Raw genomic sequence first — 23,378 nt, 5'->3', positions numbered from 1 at the left:
TCAGAAGAGGTCAGTCAGATTCATTCAGACAGCTTATACTAGAGGAGTATTACTGTATTACTACTTGTAGGTCTTTCGTAGATGTGAGCAACATTTCTGATATTGAGAATTATATCGCCATATCTGAATTTCTGGCAAGGTTACAATTTTGGAGTGCAAAGAATATGTCAAAACATGCTGGTAGTTTGTAATTAATGTATGTTTTATTCAACAGTTTCCATCTTTACTGTGAGAGCTCAAAAGTAGAGATGTGCATGGGGTAAACTTTTGGTGTTTTTTTCATGTTCTTTCAGGGTATGTCTCATTCATTTTCAGGTAATTTCTGTGATATTAAACACAAAAGAGACATGCTCTTTCAGAGTCTTTGTCCCCCCCCCCCCTTCTGTGTTTCTGGCACTACCACACATTAGGCCACACACATTGAGAACTCTCAAAACTGCTCCAAAAAAGCAGAGACAAGGCAACAGACAATCATCTAATCCAAAAGTGTGTAATGGCAGTACAAAAAAAGATAAGTCAATAATCAGACCTATGCAGTTACTAACAGTACTTTAATATTCATGTTTATTAACATGTCACCATCTTCCTCCTCCCCTTCAATTCATCAATGGGAAATGATGCAAATGAGAGAGAAATTGTCATGAGATTATTGTTAGACCTGTGTTGGATGGTACTACTGTATATTATTTCATTCATTACTATTGTAATTAGCAAGCATGATTATGGCAGGCTATTTATTGCCTTGTTTGTATCTGCAAAAATGCTTTATGAATAGCACTTCTAAATGACAACCCCATCCCTCCCTAATCTTTGGTGCATTACACATATTACTGCCAGTACCCACCACTACCCATGATGACATCCAATGCAACAATTTCGCAGACCACATGAGTAACCTTAGGGGTGCAAGAGAGGGTGTAGGCTGGCCTCAAAAATGGATGAGGAGGCAGGGACTTTAACTTGCTGGCAATTGCAAACATCATCTTTCCTTCGTTCCCCTCTGATTTATTTGACTTGGGCTGCCTGCTGGCTGGTCTGGCCATGAAGAGGTCTCATTACATGCCAATCCCTTTCACTCTCACAGGCTAAGCAGACAACAACAACACAATAAGAAGACTCACTGTCTGACTCTGCCACATAAACACTACAGACATTTGCCAACCACCAGTCTCCCACTGCATCAGGCAGGCAGAAGTGTCACATACTACAGTAGCTTCTTCAATTCTAGCTCTTTACTGCACTATCTTTGAAAGTTCCCAAACCATTTTCTGTGGTCTTCCTCTAACAGTTTCAAATCCAGAGCAACAATTTCATCCTGCCAAGGCCATCATCTGCCAGTAGTGTTATTTCTGCAACTCACCCCATAGGTATGCAGCTATACACTGTGTGCCTGCTCACTCAGCATTCTCACAATTAGAGGTCAAGGAGGGAGACAGACTTTTAAAATATCTTTCTTTGAGAGAGAGAGAGAGAATATCCCCTATGGATGGACCTGGAGAACCCCTTGTCCGATAGGTAAAAAATACCTATGGGACAAGGAGGAGGCAGGGGAACCCAAGTTACTCCTATAGTGGGATCTTTTCTGTTTAGTTTTGTATTTAAAGGTGGGAAAAGTTTTAATTTTATTTTGTTAATAAAATAATTTTATTGTTTTGTAAACCTAGAAGAAACTTATTTCTTTCTAGACTTGGGGCAGAGAATTTAGCAGTGAGAGGGATATTTAACTTATCCTATTTTCCCTATTTAGCCTGTGGCCTGTGATACAGGTGGTGCTGGCTACTTTTACACACTTCACTCTGTGGGCAGGGCATGGTAGCCCAGAAGTCAAATTATCTTTGGGGAAAACCAGATATTCCAACTTCTCAGCCAGAAGTGGGGAATGCTGTGAGTTCAGGACATTTGATGGAGAATATGCACCCAGTGTCCATGCTAGCGAGAGGTCCAGGCCAGACGCTAAATGACAGTGTGAGCCAAGGCTGGCCATACTTCCCCCTTCTCTACCCTGTACTTCAAGGGAATGTGTGCTCATGGGTTCCAGGGCAGCATCCAAATAGGATGCCACCATTTGGGTCACTTCTCCCAACTTACTGGGAGTGGGAGGCCTATTGTTGCTATCCTGGACAATACTGATAGCTTTCTTCCAAGATTCCAGTAGTAGGTGCCACATGGGAGTGAGTCAGGCTGCCCATCTCTTGCCCCTTCTCTCCATACTCAGCTGCACCATTCTTCTCTAGATACACTCTCACTTGGTGGCAGAGAGCATCACCCAGACTCTCAAAGCTTCCTGCCCTCTTGGCCATGAAGCTGTTGAGCAGAGGTTGCAAATCATGGCCAGGGCATGAAAGTCCCTCCTCCATAGTGGTGGCAATTGCTCTGTGACAATGACACTTAACCACTGGAGAAATGCTTCTGCTGTTGGCATTAAGGGGCCCCTATGGGCTTGTCAAGGAAAGTCTTCAGTTTAATATCCAGGATAGTGATGAGAGGCAGGCTATTTCTGAGGCTCACTGTGGCTCTGCACAGAGCTCCATTGACCTTGAATGGTTTCAGGCTTGCTGTGACCTGAGCCCGAGTTTCACACAGAGTGATGCTCAGTGTGGCTGAAATCCACATCTTTGCCTCTGTAGCTACCTGGTGAAGCATGGACTTCTGTTCCACCAAGTACTCCAGTATGTTGTACAAGGAGGTCCACTTGGTGTCAACAGTGCTAGGTAGTGATCCACGACATGCCCCTTCTCCTGCTTCTTACATACCAGTTGGCCTTCAGGCTGTGTGAGAGCTGGCCCACAATCTTCCTGCAGCTGTCGAGAAGTACATGAAGCTCCCTTGCCTCCTAGTTATCAGTGGGCCTCTCTAATCCCAAAGGCAAAGGATGCTTTAACACTAGGTGAAGGAGGTATTGGCAAAGCAGTACATGCTTACAAAACCCACTCCCTTTACAGCAGAAAGCATGTTGGCTTCATTGTCTGGGAGCATGAAGACCTGCCAAGATGTCCTGATGCTACCAAGCTAAGTGGACAATATCCTGGAAAACCTGACAGAAATTGTTAATCATGTAGCTTCCATACATCATCTTGCTGTGACACAAAGCAAAGTGGTAACCAGGTGGCTGTGTCTCCTTCCTTCTGCACCAAATTCTGCGTTCCCTTATACATGGTGGGCACAACCATTTGACTCATGGTTGAACTATTCACACACACAAGTTTATTGCGTGGCACACAGGCCGTTGCAAAATACATCAAATAAAAACAACACAATACAGTATAATTCAATACACTGTAGTGTGAGGGGGGGCTAAAACCAGGTTAAATTTCTATCACAGCGAAAAACCTCTAACATCTTAAAAAAATACCCTAGGGAAAACTAAGCAAATGCAGTTGAAAGACAATATTTGGTGCCAATAACAAGCATCTATCGCAGAAAGGGGGCCCCAAAGGGCGTTGAACGATTCAGCAACTGGTAGAAAAGGGCACAGCTGAGGAGTGTGTGGAAACCCATCTGCTGAACTAATAAGAAAGGAAAAGCATTGAGGATGATCATCTCGCTGACTGGAGTAATTATTATCCCAGCTTGCAGCCTCTGCATTACCCAGACACCCTTGCTTATCTGCTTGGAGTCAGAAATGTTTCCACCACAGTCTGATTCTGGGCAAAGTAACACTGCTCTGGCACTGCCCTGGCACTGCCAACCTACTGCTAGTGGCAGAGTCCTGATCTCTCTGTAGGAGGTCCCCTAACTGGTCTAGGTGCAGTATTTTCTTTACAGAGTAAAGTTTTGGCTATCCATATTCCTGTACACAATATTTTCAGGTTGGTTCTAGACTTAGTATTCTTCAACTTAAAGTGACATACAGTGGTGCCTCGCTTAACGACATTAATTCGTTCCAGCGAAATAGCTGTAGAGCGAAAACATCGTAAAGTGAAATTAAAAAGCCCATTGAAACACATTAAAACCTGGTTAATGCGTTCCAATGGGCTGAAAACTCACCGTCCAGCGAAGATCCTCCATAGGGGCAGCCATTTTTGGTCCCTGTAGAGTGAGGAATCCGTCCCTAAGCACAGCGGGGAGCCATTTCGAGCACCCGGTGGCCATTTTGAAAACCCAGTGATCAGCTGTTTTGATTGTTGTAATGTGAAGAATCGGTTACCGAAGCAGGGAACCGATCTTTGCAAAGCAAAAAAAAACCCATTTAAAACATTGCTTTGCGATGGCAATTGTGATCACAAAAACATCGCCGTGAAGCAGATTCGTCGTTATACGGGGTACTCGTTAAGCGGGGCACAACTGTATTATAAAAGCGGTGTTCCAAAGAGTTTCCTTTTTTTCAGTGTTCTGTTCCCTTGGTAGATGGGTATAATTTTTAAAATGTATTAGGGAAGGTTGCAGCTTCAGGTAATTTTGTAGGAACTTACCTGTTACATTTTTGAGAGTGAATTTAACAGGAGCATCTATGTGTTTTGACTACTGACATGTTCATGAACGTATCTAAATTACAGATTTTGATGTATATACGTGGAGCTTTTTGATATCAAAAGATAGATCTTAGTTGAGATGTGGGAGAGTCTAACATTGAAATCTTCATTAATACTTTTGTAGAACAATTTATCCCTTGTCTTCACTTACCTGATACCTTTTCCAGTCTTTATTTCATTACTCATCGTAAATACAAAATCTGGAATGGTTTGGAACAGAGGTGGTCAACCCCCAGTCCACGGCCTGGTGCCGGTCCGTGGCCTGAGCCGGACCGAGCTGCGAAGACAGATCTCCCCCCGCACGCACTCCCATCCGCACAGCTGCTTTGCGTGTGTGCCTGCGCCGGTGTGAGCGTTTTCCCACCGCTTCACGCATGCGCCTGAGTGCCCACGCGAAGGGTTAGGCGGGCGGGCGGGCGCTCCTGCACATATGCAAACAGGTGGGGGAGTGCTCACGTCAGGGTGGGTGGGTGGGCAGGCCCACCCCCACCGCTTCACACATGTGCCTGAGTGCCCAAGCACCCATGCAAAGGGGTGGGCAGGCACACGGGGGGCGTGCAGGCACCCCTGCACATGCTCTCCCACCACTTTACGCATGTGCCTGGGAGAGTGCGCGCACCTGCATGCACCTGTGGGTGGCGCCTTTCTCGGAGGCTCAGCCAGTCCACGGTCTCAAAAAGGTTGGGGACTGCTGGTTTAGAAGGCTTTTTTTCTTTTTTGTAAGGTTAAACTTGTAATTTTCTTCAGAGGTATGTGAATAGTACTGTACGGTTTTTCCGATTTACAGTTATAAAGCAAGTGATAAATAAAATTGCTCCTCAAAACCATAGTACCCTGAGGGCGCACCAGACAGTGCATGCAGGAGGGTTGCTTTTTTAAACAAATCCCTGACTGTCTTAATTTTGACTTTTGGATGTTTTCCCGGATAGTAGAATACATAGTAGGCAAATATGGGAGTTGCAGTAGTGGCTGGTCCTAGTATTTTATTTTGTGTGTTGATCTTCTAATGGCCATTTTATCAGAGCATATTAGCTCATAATCACATGCTAACTTCCATCATTTGTTTTAAAGTTTATTTTACATGTGTATGATTAGAGAGCATTTGCTATGGCTGCACACCTTTTATTATATACTGAAATGACACAAACATAGTGTAATTCTGACTTTTTTATTCTCTGGGATCTCTCTGGAGTCGCAACGGTTGCACCTGGCACAGCTTAGAAAATTTACTTTCTTGGACCACAGCTCACAGAATCCCCTGGCCAGTTGTACTCCAAATATAATGTTGCCAAGCCTTAGACTTTCTGCCTGCTGAGAGTAAATTCCCCAATTTATGGAATTTTAATTGGAAACTACAGCTCTCTCCTCATTCCTGAAAGGGATTCCTAAATAGTTGGGGTGAGCATATTTCCTGTTCAGGTTGCTTTTAACTAGTATATGACCAGCTACAGAGTGTGTTCTGCAGTAACATGGTTGCAGGATCCTTTAGACAGATTTTCCCTTTTTCTCCAGCAGTTCCTAGATTCAAAAATTCTAGATTTTTCGGCAGGAGAAGCTCTACCACTTTGGGCTACACTCCTAGTGTGTTGGTTTTTCAAGGAGATAAATCTATCTTTTTGAGTGTCTTATGGTAGACTAAATAACTCAATTTGTGGAAACATGGTTTAGTAAGCTTGTAGAAAACAGACTTGGTTAAAAATTTATAATCAGAGTAGAAAATTAATGCTCAAAATCAAGGATTTTATACATTTCAAGAATTCAGTCTTCATGCACAGATTTTTAAACACCTTGGTTTATAGTATACAAATTCAAGGACGGGGAAGAGAGTCTAATTAAAATAATGAACTGAATATAGAAGTAGTGGGGATTAAGGATCTTATATGAAAGGAAATTGTAAAAAGCTTTAGATGAGTGGTTATATGAGAAATATTTTGTTGTGCAATTTTGAATAGTTATTTTGAACAAATGTGTACAGTGGTGCCTTGACTTACGAACGTCCCTACTTACAACCATTTGGAGTTACGACCAGCTCCAGCCGCAAAATTTTGCTTTGACTTGCGACTGTAGCTTCCACTTACGAACATAAAAAGGCAGGGGAAAGGGGCGGGAAATTTAAATTTCTAACTGTAGGTGTCAGTGAGACTGCTTCTTTGTAGCTCTTTTACCCCAGCAGTTAGAGAGTGTGCGTCGTTGTTGGAGGCTTGAGACTGCTTCCTTCTGTATCTGAGTGTGTGTGTGTGTGTGTTTGCAGGAAGGCTTTGGGCTGCCTTGTAAGGTAAGGTGCTGTTTTCTGCTTTTTAAAAACTGTTCTGGGTGTTTCCAATGGGTCTTGGGGGGTTTGGTTGCTTTTCAGGGGTTTTTCCCCCATTTCCAATGGGTCCTGCATGCTTGATTGCATTTCTCCCCCCCCCCCCTTTTGGCTGGAAGGGATTAATCGGGTTTCCGGATGAGTCTTGCAGTGATTTTTTTTGGTGATTTTTTTCTTTGGCCAGAACTGATTAATTGCATTTCAATGCATTCCTCTGGGAAATGGTGCTTCGATTTAATGATCATTTCGAGTTATGTCCATGGAATGGATTGTGGTCGTAAATCGAGGCACCACTGTATGTTTGTTCCTTGTTTCGGGGTAATTTTACCACAAACTCTAGGATTTTTGAATCTTCGGCAGGAGAGGCTCTACTACTGTGGGGTGAAAGACAGAGTTCTCTGCCTCATCAGTGGATGATGGCAGTATAATACAATTAAACTCTAGTTCTTCAACTTATTCAGAAGAGTCAGATGTGGTAGTGAGTCATGTGATGATATCAGCTGTTGTCTCTCTTTGGAATGTAGCCCTGCAAGGCCCTCTGACATGGTCAAAGTTGATGAACTTGATTTTAGATCATAATACGGTACTATATTTCCTGTTTTCTAATCCACCGGTTTTCTAAACAAATACTGATATAAATTAATTCTTTAACAATTGAAACATAATAGTTTTCAGCTAAATAAAAAACCCTGCTGTGCAGAAACAATTTTTTTGGTCATGTTGTTGCCATTGGTTTTATTATAGAATGTTATATTTACGAAGATAGTAGAATAATTTAAAATTATACATTTCTCTGTGGCTCTCTGTACACATTCAGACACTAAGCAAGAACATTTTTAAAAGATAATGCGACTAGGTTTTTGGAATAAGTCTAATGTCTTTTCAGTGAAGTGGAAATCAGATACCCAGGATCTTTGCAGAAGAGTAGCACAGACAAACAGTTGACCTTATTTAAGAATTCTTAATGTATTTTAAGTATCTTGGTTGATTGGATAAATCAGCATGATCTTATGCATGAGAAAAAAGAATATTTCCAAAATAAATCTCCTTTGATTTTAGATTAATACCTGGACCGAATTTTTTTGCATAGCTATGCAAATGATGTAACATTTGGAAACAAATTGCCCCAAGTAAAGACATCACCATAGTATTATCACTTGCTTCCAAAAGTTAATACTGTTTGTGCTATGTCGGTGTAACTAAGTAAGAGATTTGAACCTGTGTATTTTTTCTAAGTGGTCATTTTACATAGAAAAAGATAATGAGCCTAATTTTCAGTGATTATGAAAGCACAAATCACATTATGTCCCTGTCTTTAAAAACTGAATTTTATCTAACCTCTCTGAAATGGATTTTCTCCCAGCTGAAGCTTTTTATTCCTGGACATGTTGCTGCCTCTGGACTGGTTGTAACCTGGCATATTCTGTGACCCTTTTGAACTTACTTTTGCCTGAATTCCAGTGGTCTCAGCTTAGTTTGTACATACTAGCTTCTTGGCCTCTTCAGTGCTATTTAGCTGAACAGCTGGGATCAAACCCTCATTCCCACCTTGCAAAAGAGCTAAAAACACATTTTCAAATGAGCTCTTTCCTATATACACTTGAAATGAGACAGTCTTACATTTTCCCTTATTTGTCTCTTTATCTGGTTCCTTTCTTTTGTGATCTTGTTTGTATCATTTTCTAGATTATAATTCTTTTGATAAAGTCTTGTCCTCTATTCTTTGTAGAAGTGCTCCAAACTGTGTGAATTCAGAAACAGTTGTCCCTTTGGATTTTGATCCATTTGGTCTTGCCCTTGTACATACAGTGGTGCCTCGCTTAACAATTACCTCGTTAAACGACGAAACCGCTTGACGAGGTTTTTGCAATCGCTTTTGCGATCGCAAAATAATGTTCTAATACGAAAAATTCAGTTCACGATGATCAGTTCCCTACTTCGGGACCCGATTTTTTGCTAGATGGCGATTTTCAAACAGCTGATCGGCGGCTCTAAAATGGCCACCCGCTGTGCAAAAATGGCTCCCCACTGTGCTTTAGGACTACTGAAAACAGGGTGGGAAACTGATTTGGGCTTCCACATTGGATTCCTACTCAGCAAGTCTGCATCGCCTGGGTTACATTAGTGAATTAGAATGTCGTTGACTTCACATCCCCAGCCTCAGAGGTTCTCTCACTGCAGTGCTGGGTGGAGCTTCCAGCTCACGTTGTAACCAGGGAACCAGTTTTACTTTGTTGTCTTATCCCCACACAGAAGAAAGCAGTATTATGTGCACACATCCTATCTTTCCTCATCAGGAAAGATGCAGTGTGACCAAACTTGCTCTGAGCCCCAAATACTGTCACATTCTTACAAAGGAAACTTTGCTATTGCCATGTCTACCTACCACAGAGGATGTGTGTGGGAATTTATTTTCCTGTTGTTAGCACTGAGCAGGGATTAGAAGTAACAGCACTGCTAGCCTTTCTGGTTGAGAAGTTGAGTAAGTAACATGATATAAGTATTTGCTGTTATGTGTACAGTGGTGCCTCGCTTAACGGGCACCCTGTTTAACGATGAAATTGCATAGCGATGAAGATTTTGCGATCGCAAAAGCGATTGCATTGCGATGTTTTAAATAGGGAAAAATCGCTTTGTGATGATCAGCACCCTGTTTCGCTTACCGATCATCGCAAAGCTATGATTTTCTAACAGCTGATCGGTGGTTCCAAAATGGCCACCGGGTAAACAAAATGGTTACCTGCTGTGTTTTCGCGCCGATTCCTCGCTTACCGGGCAGCGAAAATGGCAGCTGTATGGAGGATTTTCACTTTAAGGTGAGTTTTAAGCCCATAGGAACGCATTAAATGGGTTTTAATGCATTCCTATGGGCTTTTTATTTTAGCATAGCGATGAAATTGCTTTGCAGCGATTTTTGCTGTACGGATTATCGTCGCTATGCGGTGCACCACTGTACTTAGAGATAATGGCTTGATTCCCCCCCATCAATTAGGAAGATGAGCAGTGTCATAGGGAATCTCCATGGGGGGGCTTGAGGAAAGAGGGGAGCATTCCTTAGACCAAGGGTCTCCAAACTTTTCAGAGTGAGGGCCACAAGATATATGTTCCAGATTTTTGAAGGCTGAAGGAAGACAAGCATGTGCACTCCCACCCAGCTTCCCACATGTGCCTGGCTGACCTTCTGGCCCAGATAAAAAGGCAAGGTGGACTGGGTGTGGCCAGCGGGCCATAGTTTGGGGATCCCTGCCTTAGACAAGTGGTTCCTAACCCAGGGGATCCCAGATGTTCTTGACTGCTAGCTGTGAAGAACAACTCCTAGTAGCCTTCACTGCTAGCTGTGCTGACCAGGATTTCTGGGGGTTGTAGTCCCAGAACATCTGGAGACCCATGGTTAGGAAGACAGTTTTAGACCATTCATAGTCCAGATTGGAACCATCTACAGGTTAAATTAGGTTTCTGGGCAGAAAGTTCCCTTCCTCTCTTTGAAATGTTAATATCAGAATGTTTGTATTGGTTTTCTTTTAAAACAAAAAGTAATTACAATGGTAAAAGCTAGTAGAATGCAATAAAACAGTTTAGTAAAATAATAGAACAGTGATAAAATGACAAAATGCTGGTGTGACTGGCCACTTTAGTGAGCCTGGGCAAACAAATAAGTCTTCAGTGAATGGCACACACACTCCACACTGGGAATATGACTGAACTCAGTAGGATGATTGTTCTACATAGTGGGTGCTGCTGTAGAGAATGCTATCCTCCACAATAGAGATGGGCATGAAGCGAATCATGAACCAGAAAACCCACTTGAATGGGGCTGGTTCATGGTTTGTTTCATGACCCAGTTTGGGGATCTCATTTTGCTGAAGCAAAACAAAACTCTGAACTTTTTCCCCTTGGTGTTTTGTTTGCTTTGGTAAACCGGGGTTACCCATTCATTCCCATCCTGCTGTCGCCTCAACCTATCTGCTGCTGCTGCCGCTGCCGTCCAGGATGACCTGATCCTTGGGTGCCATCCTCAGAAGCAGATGGTTGCCTCTGTTGTACATGCAACCATCTGGCCAGCTCATTGCCAAGGAAGCCCCTTGCAACCAATTGGTCGATGAGTGCATGCACAGAGGCTGTGAGTTGACTCCTCTGGCTGGCTTCTGCGTCGCTACCATCGCCTCTTCAGGCCACCCAGAGCAGTTCATGATGGTTTGTGGTTAGCCATGTACCACAGATCGTCACAAACTGCCATTTTTCTTGGTTGTTCCCATCACGATTCCACACCATGACTGAATAAATTTCACTAGACTACAGTGTGATAAGTAGGTCCCCCTCCCCGTAACTTATTTATTTATTTATTTATTTATTTATTTACACAGCACCATTTGACAACCAGGCCACTCTGGGTGGCTAACAATATAAACAACAATATTAAAAACACAATAAATATAAATAAATTAATACAAGCCAAATAGGGTAAATTAAAACAGATGGCAATAAAGGTGGTAAAAAGGATGATGGATAGGATGACAAAAAATATGGTAAAAGGGAAGCTGAAATCTTAATCCTCCAGGAAAGCCTGACAGAAGAGCCACGTCTTCAATGCTCATTTGAACCCATCCATCGAGGGTATCAGGCGATGTCAATGGGCAGGTTGTTCTATAGGCGGGGAAGACCGCAGAAAAGGCCCGGTTTCTTGTTCTTTCCCTCCAGGCCTCCTTCAGGGTCAAGGTCCTCAACTGCCCTGCCTGTGAAGAATGGGTATTACAGGCACATCTGGCTGGGAGGAGGCATTCTCATAGGTACTGAGGTCCTAAACTGTTTAGGGCTTTAAATGTTACCTTGAAGTTGATACATAAACGGACCAGTAGCCAATGAAAGGCGGCCAGAGTGGGGGAGATGTGCTGGAATTTCTTCACCCCAGTTATTAATCTGGCCACCGGATTTCGGAACAGTTGAGGTTTCTGCGTCAACCTCAAGGGTAGCCCCACGTAGAGAGCACTGCAGTATATTCTTGAGATTATGAGGGCATGAATCAGCGCTGTGAGTGCCCCCACATCTAGATAGGGACGCAGCTGGGCAATCTTCCGAAGATGGAAATGAGCTGCCCAGACCACACATGCCACCTGGGTTTTCATGGTGAGATCCGGGTCCAGGCAGATGCCCAAGCTGCGAACCTTACTCTTCGTGGGAGGAGTCACTCCCCTAAAGGAGAGGGAGTTTCCCAACCCACTGACACCAGGGCCACCCACCCACAAGATTTGTCTTGTCTGGATTCAACATCAGTCCATTTTCCCTCATCCACTCCAGAACGGTTCCCAGGCAGCGTTCACGTGTCAGAACAGCATCCACTGCAGTTGGAAAAAAGGAGAGGTAGAGCTGGGTGTCATCAGCATACTGATAACACCAGGCCCCACAACTCCGGATGACCTCAGGGCAAGAGAACATAGAGATCAAGAAAGTGTTTTCTTATATGTGAAAGAAGGTACTCTCTTGGATGACATTGAGCTATTTAGGGTGTTATATACCAACCGTAAGACCTTGAACATAGTTAGGAACTGCTGGATAACTCCGTCAGTAGTTTTTTGTCTCTGATTGCAGAGCCAGAGGTTGGAAATTTGATTTTCCACCTGTGCCTCCTTGATAGAGGCTGGACTCTGTGATCATAGGATCCATTCCAGCTCAGCAGTTTGAAGTTGAGGATGATTATTAATGGCTAATTGGCAGCAACTGCAGAGTTTTTAGCTCAATAGTATGAGAAGGTTTTGTATCTAGGTATCACATTCTGCAGTAGCTGTACCTTCTGAATCAGTCCCAAGATTCGTTCTACATAATGTGTATTCTAGTAGTCCGATCTAGAAATAACGAACATGTGGATCACTATGGCCCTTCAGTTCTTGTCTAGGAATGGCTGAAGCTGGTGGTAGATGCCCTTTGTTACTTAGGTGTAGGTAATCAGAATGGGAAAATGTGAGAGAAATGAGATAATTTGCAGTTTTTGTCATAAAATGGCACAGTCTAGCAGTTGCATTGCTCCCAGTGAGTATTATTAATCTTTTTGTCTTGTCAATGCTAAAAGGCAGTTCAAAACATTTAACTACCTATTTCTATTTCTAAAGGGCATTGTTGAATGGTCTATACTCTTTTGTTTAGGCTCAAATGTTTTCTGAAATTTCAGTCAGCCTTTTCTCCCTACCTGACCTGCTGCTTTCTGTCATGTCAGAGGATGAAGTTTTTGCTGCTGCAGCAAAAGTATCTGGAGTATCTGGAGGATGGTAAGGTTCTGGAGGCACTTCAAGTTCTGCGTTGTGAGTTGACACCACTGAAATACAACACAGAACGAATTCACATTCTCAGTGGGTAAGTGCATGGGCTGTAATCTGGTGCATACATAATTTGAGATCAGGTCCTTTTGAACTCAGTGTGATTTGCCTTTCAGTATGTATTCCGAGCTTTCCATTGTTGTTCTGAGACTACTAGTATTTTATAGGAATGTTTTAATTAGAGTTTTGAAAACTGCTGAATAGGCATGGGGTTTTTAGATTTTTTCTTCCCACTGCAACTTCCAGAATTCAGCAGGAACTCCCACTCCTAGAACTCTGGTAATTTAATCAGTAAGTCAATCAATAAATCAGTTATTTAAAAATATTAGATTCTCAGAGGAATTTTGGGATCCTCACCTGTTCTTTGCCAAGAATTTCTCTGCAGACGGCTGCTAAAACATAGACATTGGTGGAGTGTTCTATGCTCCATGGGAACAGCAGAGCTTTACTGGATGGTATCCTCTCTGTTCATCAGGCCCAGTCAAGGGCCTCTCATAAAGCTATTATTCCTAGTGGAGAAAAATCCAAAACTCCCATGCCTATTGGTGACTGGGGAAAATCCCATTGTAGTAGAACAACCACCTAACCCTCTTGGGTTTGTCCTATCAGAGTACTTACGCTTTTAATTAATTGGGCTTTGCTTGTTTTTAGTTAAATAGTGACATCATTTCAGTAGTAAAATGGTTTAATAGTGAAATTATGACTATTCTGTACTCTTCTTTTGCTGTTTGTCAGTAGATTCAGGAAAAAAGCCATGTACATTAAAACATAGATATCTAAACAGACCAGTTCTTAATCAGAATCATACTTGAACAATGTGTGGAATTTTTCATTAATATGTATAGGGAAATCATGCTTTTAAAAACAGTACAGTATTTTTATGGCTTCCTCTGTTTACTTTTCATTGTTTCCATATTTGAGCAGCCTCTTTAGACAGTTAGTTGTGCAGGCTTTAAAAATCAATGCGTTTGAGCTTTGTTAAACAAAGAAAGCAAATGCTTCAAGACATTAAGGATTTTAGATTCCTGTGTTAATAGACCTTTTACTAAGTCCATTAAACTTTCTTATGCCAGAGAAGTATAAATGGAATTTATTTGGTTTAAATGCTTTTGAAGTTGAAAAAGCTCTGTAGTTCCAAAATATTTAATCCATGTGTTTCTTTTTAATATACAAACAGATATCTGATGTGTAGTCATGCAGAAGATCTGCGCGCAAAAGCGGAATGGGAAGGGAAAGGAACAACTTCGAGATCTAAACTTTTGGACAAGCTCCAGAGTAAGGAAAACCTTAGTTCTTCAGTCAGTATACAGTTTCTGCCTGTCTAAATCACCAGGATATTTTATTTCAAAGGGACAGATTCAGAATGTTTAATAATTCTGGATGATGGTAACTTAAGAGCCTTGTAAAGACAAAATGGAACTTACTAGCTGAAATCCAGAAATGAATCTTGCAGGGCAGCTTGCCTCCCGATGTTGTGGGTGCCCCATCACTGGACGTTTTCAAGAAAAGATTGGACAGCCATCCGTGCGGGACGGTATGAGGTTGGGGATGCTATGAAGTCTCCTGCCTTGGGTAGGGGGTTGGACTAGTAGACCTCTAAGATCCCTTCCAACCCTATCACAATTCTATGAGGGCAACTGGAATAGGCCCAGTGAATCAGTAAAACATACATAGGAGTAAACTCACCTACTCCTCGCTGATTGAATGAACCTATTGTAGTTGCATGTTATTACTGGATTTCAGAGACTGCATTGTATCTAGTGAAGCTCTCCTGCTAAAATAATGGCTTATGTTAGAACAAAAGGGTTTGATTCCCTTCTCCCCATACAGCACTTTGTGTGCTTTCCAGGAGTAGGAGTGCCTTCTGGATAAGATTTTTTGGCTTCTGAAGAGAGAAAGGTCTAATTGTGTAATTTTGTTCATACACTATTGTATTTCAAGTACAGTGGTGGCTCACATAGCGACGATAATCGGTGCAGCAAAAATAGCTGCAAAGCGATTTCGTCACTATGCGATTTTAGAAAGCCCATAGGAATGCATTGAAACCCCTTCAATGCGTTCCTATGGGCTTCAGACTCACCTTTAAGCGAAAATCCTCCATACGGCCGCCATTTTCGCTGCCCGGTAAGCGAGGAATCGGCGCGAAAACACAGCGGCGGTGGCCATTTTGTTTACCCCGTGGCCATTTTGGAACTTTCGATCAGCTGTTTAAAAATCATCGCTTTGCGATGATCCGTAAGCGAAACAGGGTGCCAATCATCGCAAAGCGATTTTTCCCCATAGGGAACATCGCAATGCAATTGCAAAATCTTCATTGCTGTGCGATTTCGTCGTTAAATGGGGTGCCCATTAAGCGAGGCACCACTGTACTAGCAGCTGTTTGCTGTATCTTGCATTTGTATCATTTCTACATAATCAAGCACCTTGACACTGTCTTTGCTGGGATGTAGACCCTTGTCACAGTTTGCAGTAATGACTTTTTTCTTTCAGTTGTATTGTTTGTCATTAAACAGTCTTACATTTCCTTGTGTAGAAATCACAGTAGTTTTATAGACACTGTAAGTGGACTTAAATAAGGTCTCCAAGTAGTTAGGTTGTTAGCTTCGATTAAATCTGATCTAGTCCAGTATAAGAACACGAAATGTTAAATATTCTGTTGTTTCTTAAAAATGCCCCAAGTTTAATATTCAATGGTGACACTCAAGTTCCCTTTTAATTTGTTGAAGCTTACCTACCACCATCAGTGATGCTCCCTCCAAGGCGTCTGCAGAATTTACTGCGCCAGGCTGTAGAGCTACAACGGGACCGGTGCCTCTATCACAACACCAAACTAGATAATAATCTAGATTCTGTATCGCTGCTCATAGACCATGTTTGCAGTAGGTAAGAAAATCACGGTTTTTAAGAACAATTAATAATACAGTTGGTGGCTAAGTTTTTATTCTCAGTTTTAAGAATTCGTAAAATGTTATATTAAGACAACCACCTGACTAAAGTTTTATACTGTTGAGCTGTTCTAACAGCTTACTTATTCTGTATATCTTGTATTATGTTTCTATCTTTTAATTTTTGGGTCAATGACTGTATAATAAAACTTAACTAAGAACAATGTCAGTGTTTTCTAATACAAAAAATGCTTTAAAACAATTATTTATATATAGTTTTGAATGAATAACAGTAAGATTTTTTTGTTTGTTAATGTGCTTACTTAAGAATGTTGCCTTTTTGCATAGAAAATATGCCAGGAGATGTCTGGGAAACATTTGTTGTGAAATACATAAATAATCAAGTTATATGTATTTAAAACAGGGTAACAAATAAGATGAAGAGAGAAATTTTATAAAATGATTCATTCAAGCGCAAGCATCTGGTCAGCTACATACTAGTCCTCAGTGGCTGAAATACAGTAGTAAGCTGCAACTAGATTAGACTGAATCACTGGGGGTTTAGTAAGTCAGCTCCTCCATAGGTTCAAATAAGTTTCTTTACAGTTGCAGTTAGAGGAGGTCCATTTGAATCTGTGGAGGAGTTGACTTACCAAATTGCCATTGATTCAGTGGTTTACTCTAGTGTGATTTCATATGTTAATAGGACTTTGATCAGTGTCTCATAGATTCTCCTTTTATAGAAATAGTTTACTAAGCAGTCCTGTACATTTCTATGTGGAAATACACTGGACATAATTAAGTGGTATGTACTATTAGGTAATATATATTCTAATGCAGCCTTAAGATTGCATATTTCTTTTTGAATAATTATGGTAGCTTGGGTTGTAACACCCAGTTATGTTAAATCCCATAGAATGTGGTAAGATTTCGGCTGTTTAGCTATGTTCAAGACTGTAGTAATAGGTTCCAAGAAGGTGATAATTTAGAAATAAATCTTGAAGAACAATGTTTTGTTATATATTTCTAATTTTTCTGTTTTCCATTTACCTAAGAATTAAATCTCCCGAAATTATTGCTTAAGACTTCTTCACCAAAATAAAATCTTGTACAACTCATTGTGATTGACACTCAAGTAAGTGTCTGACCAACATTGGGGCCCTGCTTGTCTTCCCTTTATATGGCCATGATTCAGAGGTTCCTTTAGGTGCAGTGACAGGCTTAAGCACGTCTACGGTGGTTTATATCTACACAGGAGCCTCTGCTTGTGCCATTTCACAATCTGTTTCAAAGGCTGTTTGCCTAAAAGTGTTTAAGATTGTAATTCAAAGAGAACTTCAAAAGTTCATGGGTGCATAGACGTATTTATAGTCTTTTTATCCTGCTCTTCAGAAAAAAGGGCTCCTGGAGTTGCTTACATGCAGTTAATAAAGGATGCCATCCTCTGAATTCTGTCTGTGTTCTACAAGGGCTTCATATTGCAATCACTAGGAACTAGTGTGCCAAGTTGAGAAAAAGAGTATGTTGCACATAAACAAATGATTTTATGTACCTTTGTGAGTTTCTCTCCCTTTCGTTACTATGCCTTGCCTTATGCGAATATGACTGTTTTCTATATTTGATTTTGATATATATAGCTTCTGAAATAAAATAATTGACTTTAACTTTCTCTCTATGCTTCTTATTTAGGAAACAGTTCCCATGTTACACACAGCAGATACTTACAGAACATTGTAATGAAGTGTGGTTCTGCAAATTTTCCAATGATGGCACTAAACTAGCAACAGGATCCAAGGATACAACTGTTATTATATGGCAGGTTGATCCAGTAAGTATACAGAAACCTGTATGTCTGAATGTTCTCAAGTCCTGGAAAAAAATGTACAGTATTACTCTTCCCTTTGAGTCTCCTGAAATTACTGCTCAAAATTTGGATAGCTTGCTCTACCGTTTAATTAGGAGTGACATGTTGATGACTTGTGCCTGTTTATTTTGGCTGGAAGGCTGGACCAGACAGTAATTTCTTTTAAATCCTTAATTAAATCTGGGTTAAAATCATTGCAATTTTGGGAGTAAATCTTGTTTAAAACTGCTAGCATCACTGTGATTTGACTTACCCTCTCCATAAGATGGTGCTCTTTAGTTGGGTAGGAGGTATAAGATTGAGTGAGTTGAAATAACTAGGTGAGGGTATCTGACTCCTAGTTGTTCATCAGCAGTACCAGTAGTATTGCATGTGTGCCCCCCCCCTTTAAGGTGCTGAAATTAATAAAATTTGGGGCAACAAAAATGGTTTTTACTTTCAAAAGGACTCTGTGATTTATTCACTTTTCATATTAAAAATACATTACTATTCACCTACTGTATGTATTTATTATTTGCAGATGGCTATATTTGGATTCTGGGGTTCTAGATAAAAAGTAATCTATCTGAAATCTGCCATAGGCCTGTTACTAGACCTGGCCATGTTTCTCCATACAAATGCTGTATCCTAATTGGAGTTTTTCCCCATTACAGATCAATGTCTGCAGATCAATTATCTCTGAACTTTAAAACCTCTGTGTTACAATCCACCCTCGATGCATATGTTTCTCTTCATCCTTCACCTTCCTTTCTGACATCTTTTTAGCTTGAAACACTCAATTTGTTTTTCCCTTCCTTAATACCTTCTCAAATTCCTCAAGTGTAAGTGAATCTGCTAATGATTAGCTTACCTACAAAGCAGAGTATAACAGAGTAATACCAAAATGTTACAAACTAGAAGATTTGTAAATAGGATCCTTGGGATTTCTGTGAATGTGAGATTAACTTTGCAAAATGCAAAAAAGCAGAGCCAGAGTTTTGTATGCAATTATAAAATGTTATTGTATTTATCAGCCTCTAAGATCAGGCAGTACAAAAGCTGACACAGCTTTATTATTGACAGTTGAAGTAAGGCCCTGCATTCAACAGAGTCATAGGATGTGTTAGAAATTAGAGATGGGGGATTCGTATTCATCTCTGGTGGGAGACGAATACGAAGCCCACCATCACAGTTGGCCGGCCTCATTAAACCTTCCCTCTGCAACCAGGCATCTACTTACAGTATGGTGTACATTGCTGTTGTTCTTTCCACACCAATTGTGGAAGTAGCTTGCCTGGGGTTTCTGTGCCCCCTTGTGCTGCTGACCAATCAGCAGCTGTGTGGAGAGGCTTGTCATCCTGACCCCTCACCAGATTGGCCAGCAGCACAAGGAGACACGAAGTCCCCAGCCAAGCTACTTCCACAATAGACGAAGAAAGAAGAACAATGGCAGCATGTGGCACAGTGTAAGCTGTAAGTGGATGCCTGGTTGCGGGGGTGATGGTGGTGGTTAATCATGCCAACTATGATGGCGGGCTTTCATATTCATCTCCCCCAGAAGATGAATATGAATCCCCCATTGCTATTAGAAATCCTTTCTAAAGCTTGATACACTTAAATCAAGTTTTGCTTCTAAAATTTTCTGCTACCTTTCAAATTCTGGTGTTCAAATAGATTATGCCATGGAGTGGTTGCTTAAATTTCATAGGAAGTACTTTCATTGGTGGTCCTATTCCTTCGTATATTACTGCAATCTTGAATTCCTACATGCTGTAACTATTTGAGAGCATCTTGCTTCTCTTTTGTTAGTTTTAAGGACAGTTATTGAACTTCATTAAGGAGGCAATTTTTATTCAGTTGCATGGCTTCCAGCTAATTTCTTTCTCAGTTTGCCCTGCTATAGCCTTTTTCTCACTTTGAATCTGTAAAATAAACAAAAAGCAATTGCATGTTTACCCAAAGGTAACTGGACTTGGCAATAAAGAATTCCTATATCCTGGTCTTTGATTTGTTGCTTTACTGTACTGTTCAAGAATTGGGGACAGACTGGATTTAAAAGGTAATTGCTTAAACTGAAATCTTGACAACAACCCAAGTAGCCAGAATTTTAATTTTCTTTTAAAGGATACACACCAGCTAAAACTGCTCAAGACACTGGAAGGCCATGCATATGGCGTTTCCTACATTGCTTGGAGTCCAGATGATAACTACCTTGTTGCTTGTGGCCCAGATGACTGCTCTGAACTTTGGCTCTGGAATGTACAGGTAAGAACTATAATATAAAAGTTCTGGATTGAAATATATCCTGTTCAGTAGTGTCACTGCAGGAATCATACAGTAATTGGGATCTTTGAGAAATTAAAATCTGTCAGGAACATGCAGGTACTTACTCAAAACAGGTAATTAATTTCTGTTCCATCTTTCTTTCCAGTATTATTCCAGGGATGCCATTAACTACATTTGAGTGCCACCAGAAACTTCTCTTAGCACTGGTGCTCTAATTGATTTCTCGGAAGCCCCATTAGTTCTTTGTAAATTACTCAAAAGAACAGTTTTATCATTAAATCTTCTGAATGTTATTTTGATGTAAATAGATAAATTTAGCAAACAAAATAGCAGTGAAAACAGCAGGGCAGGGAAATCAACCTTTTGTTTGCTTCAGGATTGGGTACACTACCTTTTTTCCTTAAATTTCTACCAAGAATCTTTGATAGTTTTGGTTGTAGCACTCACTAGTAAAGGTTACAAAAACACATTTTTTAAAAATATAAATACTTTAAAAACCAGTCAGAAAAGAATTGTGTGTTTGTGGCTGGTTTTTTTTCCCTTTTTCTTTTTGCAGTGTTGAATGAAGTATCAGTTTTTATATAACATTGGTATAACTTTGTGGCATCTCAAAAATTTTGTTTTGTTTTCTGTTTACTTAAAGATCTTTATAAGTAATTATTTTAAAGCTACACTTTATATATATCAATTATAGTGCAAGAGTTAAATTGAGTTAAAATAGAATTTTCTGTCTTATTGTGCATCTGCACAGAAACACTTCTCATTTAGAAATATTTATTAGGGACAAATCAAACCTTGCATATTGTGAAGCTTTAATAGAATTCGAGTTTTGAAGTAGCAGTACTTTGAGTGTGACTTAAACTTGGCATACTGCATTTTTTTCATTTAATTCATGTGTACCCCACCTTTCAGCCAAGATAGGTTCTCACAGTGGCTTCCAATGGAAGTAATAAGATAATCCCTGCCTTCAGGCTTGTAGTTTCAGAAGGAAAAAGAGAAGTGAAGGAAGAAGAGGGGGAAATAAGCTCAGTGCTTCGCTGTTAGAGGAAGGTACAGTGTGGAAGTGTGTCTGCCTTCTCTTTGTCTTCTCCCTCTATGGCAAGAGCAGTGGTAATTGGAATTTGAAGGGAGTAGAACAATTGGAGGTCTGCCTGGCTGCTCTTCCTCTTCCTTTGTTATATACAAACAGTTCCATGGTGCTGATATGGAATGGTGATCAGGCTTACTGAGAATGAAATATATTGAAGTTAAGTTCAGGTAAGGCAAAGCTATTAATGCATTTTGCCCTGATGGGTCTGGTAACTGGTGCCTCCTATGTTGTAGATGAACAATGCACTACTGCTGAGTATGACATGCATAACTTAAGAGTTCTGTTGGACTTGCAGGCAGTAGCTGTGGCCAAAAGTGCTTTCTATTAATTTAAGCTAGTTGTGTTAACTGTGGCTGAAGAAAAATCTTGGTCACTGTGCTGCATAACTTGAGCTGAAGGAGACACATCACACTGGTGCTAAAATACAGGGCTGGATTCTGATTTACTTTTTGAGCACAATTTGAAGACGTTAGTTTTAATCCTTAAAGTTCCAAGTGTTCTGGGTCCTGGTTAGAGCTGACCTTCATACACTTCGAGAAACCTAATTCTTACTCGCTTGCAGGGAGGAGATACAGCAGCAGAAAGTTTTCTCCCATACTGTAGTTCCTTTGCTTTTGAACTCCTAATAGCAGGAATATGCATCCTGCAGCCCTCAAAATGTTGCTGAACTACAACTCTCAACCTTCCAGACCATTAGCTATGCTAGCCAGGACTGACAGGAGTGGAAACCAACTATTTAGAGGGACAATCGTCTACAGTTCATGTCCAGCAGAATGATTCCATTATTGCCTTATGGGAAGCAGACATTTCGATTCCAGCAATCTTTTACTTAAATATCATTTTTCAACAGATATTTCAGTACAGTAGTTGTGTTTTTTTACAATATATCATCTGTAAGATTATGTGGCAAGATAGGACTTTAAGTACTATCTAGAGCTTGCTTCAAATATATATGTGAGATATTATCCTTAGATGGTACATATGTGTGCATCATCATTATCATCATCAAATAGTTGCATGCCATGAAGTCACTTCTGACATATAATGATCTCTTCCTGGTTTTCTAGGTATATACAAGTAGTACACAGAAATGATTTATCATTCCCTTCTTCTGGGGTCACTCTGGAACTGTGCAACTTGTCCAAGACTAAACAGACTGGCTGTACTTTAGGGAAGCACAGTAGAGAATTAGACTTCCAGCTCTGGCTTTGCAACTAGATAACTCACTGAGATATCCAACCAGTTTATGTGCACTTAGGAGTATTTTTTAAAAATGTGATCAGTAGGATATAGACAAAGAATGTTATCCAGCAGTGACCTCCACTAGTTGGATGACAAAATCCTGCAGAACAGGAGAGGACTGTCCCCAACTGCAAACCCCAGACAACAGAAAAGCTGGCTTCGGCAGGCTGGAAAAACCTCCAGCACTGGTTTTCAGCGGTCACAGAGAGCTGAATAGGAGATGGAAGGGACAGAGTATTTTGCTGGGTCTGGCTACAGAAAGTTGGACTTAACCAAGTTATTTTGTGTACATTGACATTCATGTATTTCTATATAATTTTTGTTTACAGACAGGGGAGCTGAGGACAAAGATGAGCCAGTCTCATGAAGATAGTTTAACAAGTGTGGCCTGGAATCCAGATGGGAAACGTTTTGTGACAGGAGGACAGCGTGGACAATTCTACCAGTGTGTAAGTCAGGAGTGGGGAATTAATTTCTATAGGGGGCCACATGAAAAATCTGAACTGTGTTCGGGGGCCAAACCAACTTTACTTAAAAATAAAATGAAACAGTGATGTTATGATTGTTTTTATTTTAAACTTGTTAATCTTCACAAATACTAAAGAGGTTTTTTGCAGTATGTCAAAGATAAGCAACTGATCAACTTTAGACAGAAAGCTATAAATGGTTTTGATGTCCGGCCAGCCGGACAGGAGCAGCTCGCGGGCCGCACTTTGCCCAGGTCTGGTGTAAGTGCTAGCTTGGTTTTCTTTTATAGTAATAATTTTAAAAATCATCTATTTCTGATACAGAAGCCTCATGTATTCTCTGTGGGAATTTGGAAATGGCTTTACTAGGATATCCCTTTCAAAATGTTTGAAATTATGTATGTGTCTCATTTTATGAAAGAGTATGAATAAACTGGCAGATTTATTGTAGCATAAGATTTCAGTGGAGAGGGGAAA

The 23,378-nt window shown here is 40.7% G+C and overlaps 1 protein-coding gene across 3 annotated transcripts in view; it reads left to right on the top strand.

The window, feature by feature from the left end:
* WDR26 (WD repeat domain 26) overlaps positions 1–23,378 on the top strand; it is a 45,533-nt gene that overhangs the window by 7,391 nt on the left and 14,764 nt on the right. For 2 of the 3 annotated variants that reach the window (XR_012083916.2, XM_072990854.2), the window contains exons 4-9: positions 12,944–13,125; positions 14,266–14,363; positions 15,815–15,971; positions 17,663–17,801; positions 19,941–20,081; positions 22,764–22,883. Coding sequence is in view for 2 of the 3 variants with exons in the window: in XM_072990854.2 (XP_072846955.1) it covers positions 12,944–13,125; positions 14,266–14,363; positions 15,815–15,971; positions 17,663–17,801; positions 19,941–20,081; positions 22,764–22,883 (837 nt within the window). In the remaining variant the exon portion in view is untranslated. The remainder of the gene's footprint in view (positions 1–12,943; positions 13,126–14,265; positions 14,364–15,814; positions 15,972–17,662; positions 17,802–19,940; positions 20,082–22,763; positions 22,884–23,378) is intronic. The other variant, XM_020786612.3, reaches the window with a different exon arrangement.

This window comes from Pogona vitticeps, chromosome 1 (genome assembly GCF_051106095.1).
Source record: "Pogona vitticeps strain Pit_001003342236 chromosome 1, PviZW2.1, whole genome shotgun sequence".
Classification (NCBI taxonomy): Eukaryota; Metazoa; Chordata; class Lepidosauria; order Squamata; family Agamidae; genus Pogona; species Pogona vitticeps.
The sequence above is the reverse complement of the archived record's forward strand: the minus strand, read 5'-3'. Positions and strand labels throughout refer to the sequence as shown.